At 57.7% G+C, this 10,041-nt stretch overlaps 1 protein-coding gene across 1 annotated transcript in view; it reads left to right on the top strand.

The window, feature by feature from the left end:
- Positions 1–3,835: 3,835 nt before the first annotated feature.
- The window catches only part of EPHB3 (EPH receptor B3), a 10,804-nt gene continuing 4,598 nt past the window's right edge, over positions 3,836–10,041 (top strand). The window contains 7 exon segments of the mRNA XM_006084834.3: positions 3,836–3,967; positions 5,134–5,806; positions 8,084–8,239; positions 8,965–9,315; positions 9,463–9,587; positions 9,779–9,938; positions 10,017–10,039. Of these exon segments, the coding sequence (XP_006084896.1) occupies positions 3,911–3,967; positions 5,134–5,806; positions 8,084–8,239; positions 8,965–9,315; positions 9,463–9,587; positions 9,779–9,938; positions 10,017–10,039 (1,545 nt within the window). The 5' untranslated portion in view covers positions 3,836–3,910.

The following is a 10,041-nucleotide window of genomic DNA, read 5'->3' as shown; positions in this document are numbered from 1 at the left end:
GCTCCTAGTTGGCTGCCCCTGTACCAGGGCAGCCCAGTGAAGCTCTCAGACACAGGCCGGCTGCCCCGTTCTCCTCATGCTGGGCCCCCAACTTATGTGTGGAAGTGTTGCCTGCAGTTCCTGGGGCTAGATCTCTTCATGATGCCACCCCCTCCCCAACGGCTCAGGGGCCCTGCAGACAGTGCCATTGTGCTGGCAGGAAGGTGACCTGCTGCTTGGCCAAGGGCTCTACCTGGGGAGGCTGCACCCAGCCACACCCAGAACCATCTTCATGCCCCCGCGCCACCCCCAGCCTTGTGACCTGTGACAGCTCCAGCATGTGCCAGGGTGACAGGAAGCAGGTCTGGTCCAGGCAGCCCAGTACCACTGCTTTCTTAGCACACACTCCCCCTCCCAACTCTTCCCATAGGAAGACTGTACTTGCAGTGTGTGTGTATGTGTGTGTGTGTGTGTGCGCGCGCGCGCTGCATGTGCGTGAAGGATGCACCTCTGAGGCTTTACACAAACTCACACTGTGTCTGTATGCTCCTGCGGCATGTTTCAGTGCAAATGGGCCTCTGTGTGTGTGCAGCTGATGCTAGTGTGTGTGACGTGTGTGTGACTATGTAAAAGCATGTAAGAGTCTGTACAGGAAAACTGGTGTTTTTCTTTGCACTTGACTACACTCAAAACTGTGCCTTGTGGCTGGCAATAGTGTGTGCGGTTGGGTGTGTAAGGAGAATGTACAGTTGGGTGTGTGTCCCTCCGTGTATGCCTATGTCTCAGGAAATCTGCACATATGAAGGCTGTAAGAGTGACTCTTGGTGTAAGGCAAGCCAGATCTGTGTGTAGGAAAGTTTCACTGTATGTGAACGTCTAAAGAAGACTAATCTGTTTGTACCATATGCATCCGAGTGTCTGAGAGAGACAGACCATGGCTATGTGTGAAGCCGTGTGTGTCTTCAGGCAGCTGTGGCTTTGTGTGTTTTTGGCCCCCATATGTGTTGACTTGTCACTCTTTGGCCCCAGGGGTGGGGAATGAACCTAGCCACTGAGAGAGAACGGGGTGAGACGTGTGTGTCTGTATGTTTGTGCACAGGCGAGGGCCACACAGCTGCTGCCACGCGGCTTCTCTCTGTCGCTCTGGAAGTGCAATTGCTTCGCTTCTGAGCATTGAAGGCCCAGTTCCAGAAAGTCCCCAGGCCTAGGGTCCACTTCCCTGCTTACTTTTGTGGGGCCGTTGGAGTTCCCTGCCTGAGCAAATTCTGTATCTGGGAGTGGCCAGCTGCTCTCTGGTCTCCCTGCAGCAGCCACATGGTGGAACAGAGAAGGGCAGGGGTGCAGGCAACAGCTGGAGAGTTTGGAAACTGCTCACTCACTTTTCTTTTGTCCTTATCCCCACACCTCATACCTTTACCCCAACCCCAGCACACACACATGTGCACACGCGCGCACACACACACACACACACACACACACCACATAGCAGAAAAAAGGTGGGCTCTGCTGGGTTGGGTCTCTCCCTCCCAATGCCACAGACAGGGGGATTCTGCACCCCACCACACACACACACACACACACCCTTCTGAGGCTGGGACACAGGCACCTCAGGCCTCTGCCTTGCTGAAGGAAGCCGACCCCTCCTCTCCCCCAAGAGCAAGCCCCCTCCTCATCAGGGTGACCGGAGCCCTTCCTCAGGCACACATGACTCGAAATCCAAGTCCTCTCCTCATTAATGGGAAAAATGTGCGGAGATTGAGCGATGGCCAAGGCTGAGCGATGGCCAAGGGCCGATCCCCTCCCTCCCTCCCTTGCTCTCTCCCCAGAAATTAAACAGAAATGAAGAGCCTCCCCCTTTCTCCTGCCCACCCCCCTCTTCCCACCTCCCCACGCCTCCTCCCTCCACTCCCTCCCTCAGAGCCAGCGCAGGGCTTGTTTTAAACTGTGGAGGAATCTGGCTGAAGGGGGGAGGGGGCTGAATATTTGGGTTTAAACAGTTCCAGATGGGTTTGGCACAGGCTGAGCAGAAGGAAGTGCGAGAGAGGGAGGAGGGAGGCAGCGGAGGGAGCGGTGGGAGCCTTGCCTGCTCGGGCGGCGGGCGGGTGGCGGGCAGCGGGCAGACTAGCAGGCGGACTGGCTGGCGGTCTGCAGGAGGGGTGCGTTTGGCTGGGCTGGCTCCCAGGGACAGGACTACTTGGGACTGCTGGCTGGGGAAGAGGCCACTTGGCAACCTCCCTCTCTGCCTCTGTCTCCTTGGGCCTCCTTGTCTCTCCATCTCACTGTCTTTTGTAGTGCGCCGCCGGCCATCCCAGCTGTCTGGTCCCAACCAGCCGTCTCTCACATCCTCCTGCTCGGGTGCCGCCCACCCCACCGTCCGCCTCTAGGAGGCCCCTGCTCTGCCCGCCAGCCTCTTTCCCTGCCTGTCTCTGGGCCCCTGCTTCTGCCCATCTCCTCGTCCCTCCCGCCCCGACCCAATGTTGGTGTCTGTCTGCCAGAGGGGCCTGTCAGGCCACCGACCAAGAGGCTGGGAGGACTCACCCTGCTGGGAGGACTCACCCTGCAGCCTGCCCTCCAGGGACCAGCGCTGCTGCAGGGAGAGGACCCGCCTCACTCAAAGTGAATGGCTGCTGCCTGGCTGCCCCCCTGGCATCACTTGGGCCCCAGGGCCACCCCTGCCTCCTCCACCACCCTCAGCTCAGACCCATCTGCAGGAAACCAAGCAAAGCTGCCAGCCTGGAGCCTGTGGGGTTTGGGTCTTTTCCCTCTGGGTGCTCTCAACCTGCCCCACTGCTGATGTAGAGGCCTCCAGAAGTTCTGGGGTGACTGTGCCCCATTCCAGCTCAGACTTGAGGGGAGGATGGCTGGTTGGCACTGCTCTCCCCTCTTGCCTGCCCCTAGATCTGATCTTGGGGTCACGCTGTCAGAGAGCAGAGTTGTCCAGCCAGAACCCAGAGCCAGGTTCTGAGGGGAGCAAGTTTATGTCGGAAACATTCATGGGTTCCCCCTGTGGCAGAGCAAGGGGAAATAGATAAGGAACCACAAGTCAGAAAAGGATTGGTGCTCTGACAAAGCCCCTAGCCCTGGATGCCCAAGGAAGGCACCTAACCCTGACTTAGGGATGCAGGGGAGGCTTCCTGGAGGCGGTGACAGCTTGGTTGGGACTTAAAGGATACACAGCAGCTTTCCCTGTTCCTCTTTTACAGGGGAGCACATTGCCCTGGTTAAGGGGTTAGTTGTGGAGTCAGATAGACCTGAATTTGAACCACCCTTCAGCCCTTCACCCCACCTCCTAGCAGTTGCACTTTAGGCCATATATTTATCTGAGCTTTGGTTTTCTCATCTGTGAAAGGTGTACACCAACAGTACCTTCATCTAAAGATTGTGGGGAGAACTGCACTAGCTCTCAGGGAGCTGGTCTGGGTCATGGTGGCCTTCTTCCCACCCTCAAACAGCATTCCTGCCCCATCCCCCAGGTGGCTGAGTGGGAGGGAGGCTGAGGTGGAGTGGGCTCTGGCCTGTGACTGCCCTCCCCTTCCCTGGGCTTGTGTGGGGCTGGGCCTTTGTGTTGGGAATGGAGTCAGGGGAGGCCTGGGCAGCAGGGTCTGAAGCACACGGCCCTTTGTTCCAGCATAAAGGCCCTGCTGGCCCTTTGTGTGGAGATTAGCCGAGACTGTAGGTGTGTGAACTGGCCCTGGCTCTTGCCTCATTAACCCAGGCCTGGGGTCAGCAGCAAACACCCACTCTCAGCTGGCCTGACGTGACATCCCTGGCGATGGCTGCAGGGTCTTCTCCAGGGCAGGGGAGCTGCTGAGGGGTTTGGGGACTTAGGGGAGGGGTGGGGTGTGTTTGGCTTTTACTGGGTGACCTTTTCCTTCCCATCCTGAGCTTGGCTCCTGACCTGTTTTCTTCGGTTGCTCCCCCAGAGACCCTCATGGACACAAAATGGGTGACATCTGAGTTGGCGTGGACATCTCATCCAGAAAGTGGGGTAAGACTTCCTTCTTCACCCTCTCTCCTGAGTGTTGGTTGCCCCTTGCATCGCTAGCATCCGTCCTCCTGGTTATACCAGGGCTGGAGAACAAGGCGCGCTCTCTCTCTCTCTCTCTCTCTCTCTCTCTGCCTGTCAGTTTCACTTCCTGCAGCATCCCCATCCTTTTCACCTGTCACCTGCCTTCTTTGCCTGATGGCCCATCTCTCACCCTCCAGCCTACCTGTGTCCCCCTCCCACATACATCATCTCTGTCCCGTTCTCTACCCACCCCTCAGCCTGTCTTCAGCCTATTCCCGTCGCTCTCCCCTCTCCAGCCTGACAGCCCTTTGCTTGTCGGCCCTGGCGCTCTCCCTCCTTCCCGGGTCCCTGGGAAGAGCACTGGCTTGGGAACCAGGAAACCTCGGTCCCAGATCTCGAACTTGCTCTGTGACCTTGAGCAAGGCAGTTTACCTTTCCGGGCCTCCATGTCTTGGTTACTAAATTCCTGTAGTCCTGACATCTCTGAAATATTCTAATTAACCTCCCTAGTTGGCCTCCACAACCTCACTAAGCCCCGGAACACGAGGGTTCGGTGGCACTGCAGGCCTCAGTCACCAGGCCTGACTGTGTGACCTCGGGCAAATCCCTGCCTTTGTGAGCCCTGATTTTCTTTTCTCTAGAGCGGGGACAACAGATGCACCTTCTCATGGGGTTGTTGTAAAGGGTAATGTGACAGCCAATTTTACTGAATGCTTGCTCTATAGCAGGCACTGTTACAAGGACGTGGCATGTTTTACTTCCTCATAGCCTCATTTACTTCCAATCGGCCCCTTTTTACCGCCACTGACACTAAGGCACAAAGATAATAAACATTACGGCTAATACTCACGTAGTATTTATCAAGTGCCCTAAGTGCTCTATGCACTTAAAGTCATTGATTCTTTGTACGTCTTTATTCTTGCCACGCGACAGATGGGGAAATGGAGGCACAGGGAAGTTAAGTGACTTGTCCCGAGTTACACAGCATGCAGAGACCTGGGATTTGAACCCAGATAGTCTGTGTGTTCAGCTACTACATTGCAGAAGCATCTCTGCGAAGTAAATATAGCAGATCTGGGCATGTGGCGAGCACCTGGCCAATGTTGGTGCTCACTCCCTGTCTTTTTCACTTGGCCCATGTACAGTGGGAAGAGGTGAGTGGCTACGACGAGGCCATGAACCCCATCCGCACGTACCAGGTGTGTAACGTGCGCGAGTCAAGCCAGAACAACTGGCTTCGCACGGGGTTCATCTGGCGGCGAGATGTGCAGCGGGTCTACGTAGAGCTCAAGTTCACGGTGCGTGACTGCAATAGCATCCCCAACATCCCCGGCTCCTGCAAGGAGACCTTCAACCTCTTCTACTACGAGGCTGACAGCGATGTGGCCTCGGCCTCCTCCCCCTTCTGGATGGAGAATCCCTACGTAAAGGTGGACACCATCGCGCCCGATGAGAGCTTCTCGAGGCTCGATGCCGGCCGTGTCAACACCAAGGTGCGCAGCTTCGGGCCGCTGTCCAAGGCCGGCTTCTACTTGGCCTTCCAGGACCAGGGTGCCTGCATGTCACTCATCTCCGTGCGTGCCTTCTATAAGAAGTGTGCATCCACCACTGCAGGCTTCGCCCTCTTCCCAGAGACCCTCACTGGGGCCGAGCCCACCTCACTGGTCATTGCCCCTGGCACCTGTATCGCTAACGCTGTAGAGGTGTCAGTGCCACTCAAGCTCTACTGCAACGGTGACGGGGAGTGGATGGTGCCTGTGGGCGCCTGCACCTGTGCCACCGGCCATGAGCCAGCTGCCAAGGACACCCAGTGCCGTCGTGAGTGGGGACTGGCCTGGGGGGCAGAGGGAGGGAAGGGCTTGGGCCACAGCCGCCTATTGCCTCCTGTCCACTGCTTCCTACCTGGTGTCAGGTCTGGGGTGGGGGAGGAAAGGGAAGAGGGGTATCGGGTGCAGAGAATGTGCTGCAAGGAGGGAGCCGAGAGAAGATGAGGAGAGGTACCAGGATAAAAAGAAGGAAAAAATGAAGCTAAATAGAGAGGAAGGGAGACAGGAGAAATCTTGACAAGGAGGCCCCTGGAGAACCTGGTCAGAGACTCGGGAGGCCAGCAAAGATGCCTGTTTGTCCCACCCCAAGGGTACGCCTCACCCTGGAAATACAGCTGTGGCGACAGGGGCTGTGGCACCGCGTGCTTGGCCCTTTCACCTTGGGGGTCTTATCTGCTCCTTGAAAGGCGGTACTTAGGCACAGTGCACTGGGACCCAGCCCCTGAAGCCTGAGTCCTGCCTCTGCCCTGTGAGACCTTGGGCAAATTGCTTAACTCGTGAACTAGGTTTCTGCATGTGCAGAACAGGGACAGTAATGATTTCTTTATGGAGGCGGAGTGGGGCTTACCTGAGTAGGTGCCTGTGAAGCCTTGGAGCCGTGCCTGGCACGTGGCGAGCACAAATGCTGTGGGAGTTCAGTTGACTCTCAGGAGCCCTGGGCTGCACGGGAATCCGGGGTAGGGGGTGGGGGTGGGGGGGGTTGTCCGTATTTCTTACGCGAGGAGATTAGGAGGTTTGTCTCTGGTGGCTTGCAGCGTGCTCCTAAGACCTGACAGTGTACAGGACTTCTCTTATTTGAGTCTCACCACAACCTTTTGAGGTCGATTACAGTTATGTCCCCTATTTTGCCAATAAGGAAACTGAGTCTCAGAGAGGTTCTGCACTCAGGGCCTCATAGATGGGATTGTGGGAGCTGGGCCTAAAGCCTTGTCCAGCGCTTTACCATGCAGGACAAGGTGCCCGGGCCTGTCTTCTGTCCCCTTTGCCCGATTCTGTTGAGGGATGGGAGCTGGCCCTATGCATAGCCCTAAGTTGAGGGGCTGGCTGCCCCAACCTGCCTGTGAGGCCAGTGTTGGGTGTTGTCCTGAGAAGGTGAATAGTGCCTTGCCAGGCCCCTCTCACTTTTCTAAGGGAACCTGCCCCCAGACTTCCTCTTCCTAAGTGGAGAAAGGGGGTGGGGGTGATGAGCCTGACAGCCTGAAGAGGGGCTAACACTCCGCAGGTCCCTGGCAGGAAATGCACACTGGTTCCCATAGCAACCAGGCTGGCCTGGCCTCTGCCCCCTCCCCCACTGGCTCAAAAGAGCTTGGATGGAATATCACCTTAGTGAGGGGAGATTAAACCCCAGAGAGAGGCATAGCCCCAACCCTGGGCATTCCACACGCTGGATGACCTCCCCAAAGGCAGTATTTGTGGAGAGGGTGGCCACCTGCTTTAGTGTGTCCAGGGCATTCCTAGTTTATGCCCATTGTCCTAACATGATTATTACTAACGATCCCTTCCACTCTGGAAATATTCCAGTTTGAATAATAAATTATATGGCCATCATAGACCAGACAGAGCCCAGGTCCCGGGCCCAAGCGCAGGTGGTAGATAGCAGGAGAGGCAGCAGAGAAGGGGTGTTCAGGCATCCAGCTCTGGGCTCTCTGGAGCCTGGGGTTCCCCTTGGGGATGCTTTGAGGCCTCTGAACTCCAGGTGACCCCAGCTTTCAGGCCTGCTTTTTTTCTCTCCTTTCCTCACCCCACTTCTGCCCCCAGCCCTGCCCAAGGGCAGAAAGAAGCTGCTGCCCTGCTCCTGGTGGGTGGGGAGAGAAGTTGGTTGTGAAGCTCGGAGGCCCCCATCTCCAGTCTGTCCTGGAGTGGCCTTGAGGGTCCCGGGGTTTCCCTCGGGCTTCAGAGAGGGGTGGGGCATCCCAGTGGAGCAGAGGGTGCTGCCAGTTTGCTAGTGGGCTCTTCCCATCTTCCGCCTCTTCCTCTTCTCACTTCCCTGTCTCTACAAGCCCAGGCTGTCCAGGCTGAAGTCTTCATCATTGGGGCACCAGGTTGGGGGCAGGGTCAGGGAGGAATTCGCTGACGTGGGGTTTCCATGGGGAAAAAGGGCCTTTTGTAGCTGCAGGTGGAGTTGGGCAATACCAGCGTGGCCCCCACAGTCTAGAAGGTGGAGGGGCCAAGACCTGTGCTGGGGGAGGGCCAGATTCTCACGGTGGTGTGGAGGATTGGTGTCTGCAGGGAAGGGAGCTGAGCACGCCTTTCCTCTTCTCCCCCACAGCCTGTCCCCCTGGGAGCTACAAGGCGAAGCAGGGAGAGGGGCCCTGTCTCCCCTGCCCCCCCAACAGCCGCACCACCTCGCCAGCCGCCAGCATCTGCACCTGCCACAATAACTTCTACCGTGCAGATTCGGACTCCGCCGACAGTGCCTGTACCAGTGAGTGAACGCGCCTCCTCACAGGCCCTGGCTCCAGGCCTTGCCTCTGCCTGCCGGCCGGGGAGGGCCTAAATGGTCACTATGAATATCTCCATTTTCCATATGGGGAAACTGAGGCTCAGCTAGGAAGGGACTGGTCCTTCCACCAACGTTTAGTGAGCACCTTCTAGCTGTTGAACATCAGGATCTGCCTGGGGCCTTCTAGTCCATCTTCCTTGGTGCAGAACCTTGGCTCTCTTGGCCCAGCTCTAACCCTAGAGCGGTCCTCACATCCATGGAGTCGCCTGGTGTCCCGCTCTCTCCCTGCTCTGGCCTTTGGTGTGCCAGGCATTGTGCCAGGCACCAGGGATGTGGAAGAGAATAAGATACAGTCACTGCCCAAAAGGCAACCTGGTGGGAGAAACAGATATGAAGACAGATAATGACCATATAATGTGCTAAGTGCTAGGCTGGAGGGACGCCCAGGAATTCTGTTGTGGGAGTGCAGAGGACAAGGAGAGGATGCATTAGGAAGGCTTCCAAGAGGAGGTGACATCTCAAGTTGAGCCTCGAAGGCTAACCAGGAGTCTGTCCAATGAAGAAGTGTATGTGGGAAAGGTATCTGCTTATTAAAACAGAGGCCAAGGCAAGGAGGGAAAAGCAGGTTGGAGTGTGCAGGAACTCTGTGCAGAAGGATGGTCCTGGGTCCCTTAGCTCACTGCCTTCTCCCTCCTCCTCCTCTGCAGCTGTGCCATCCCCACCTCGGGGTGTGATCTCCAATGTGAATGAGACCTCGCTGATCCTCGAGTGGAGTGAGCCCCGGGACCTGGGCGGCCGGGACGACCTCCTGTACAATGTCATCTGCAAGAAGTGCCACGGGGTCCCTGGGCCCGGGGGTGCCTCGGCCTGCTCACGCTGTGACGACAACGTAGAGTTTGTGCCTCGGCAGCTGGGCCTGACAGAGCGCCGGGTCCACATCAGCCACCTGTTGGCCCACACACGCTACACCTTTGAGGTGCAGGCAGTCAACGGTGTCTCGGGCAAGAGCCCTCTGCCGCCCCGCTACGCGGCTGTGAATATCACCACCAACCAGGCTGGTGAGGAGGGGACTCAGGAGGGTCGGGCCTGGGTCATCTTCCCCAGACAGAGTCGAGGTTTCTGAGGGCCTGCCAACGGACCACCAGGGGGCCCATGGGAACTGGGTCCTTGGAGGAACCGGTGGTGAGCCCCCACTCTTCCCCTAGCCCCGTCTGAAGTGCCTACACTCCACCTGCACAGCAGCTCAGGCAGCAGCCTGACACTGTCCTGGGCACCCCCCGAGCGGCCCAACGGCGTCATCCTGGACTATGAGATGAAGTACTTTGAGAAGGTCAGAGCCTCAAGGGGCAGGAGGAGGCCTTGGGACAAGAAGATTACACCCAGAGAGTGTTAGGACCCTTGGGAGCAAGGCCTTGGGTCCTGAGGGGGTGGGGGTGGGGGGTCATGGGGTGGGCCTGGGGGTGGGCAGGGGCTGACTGGCTTCAGAACCCACTGAGACCCTCCTTCCTCCTGGTGGTGTAGAGTGAGGGCATCGCCTCCACGGTGACCAGCCAGAAGAACTCTGTGCAGCTGGACGGGCTGCGGCCCGAGGCTCGCTATGTGGTCCAGGTCCGCGCCCGCACCGTCGCTGGCTATGGGCAGTACAGCCGCCCGGCTGAGTTTGAGACCACCAGTGAGAGAGGTACATCCCCTCTGTGCCTATTCGTGCCCCGGCCCGCACTTTCCATCCCTCCCCTCACCAGTGCCCTCCTGTCTCCAGGCTCCAGTGCCCTGCAGCTCCAGGA

This window comes from Myotis lucifugus, unplaced genomic scaffold (genome assembly GCF_000147115.1).
Source record: "Myotis lucifugus unplaced genomic scaffold, Myoluc2.0 scaffold_14, whole genome shotgun sequence".
In the NCBI taxonomy this organism is placed as follows: Eukaryota; Metazoa; Chordata; class Mammalia; order Chiroptera; family Vespertilionidae; genus Myotis; species Myotis lucifugus.
Note: the sequence above shows the minus strand (reverse complement) of the source record. Positions and strands in the feature narration are given on the sequence as shown.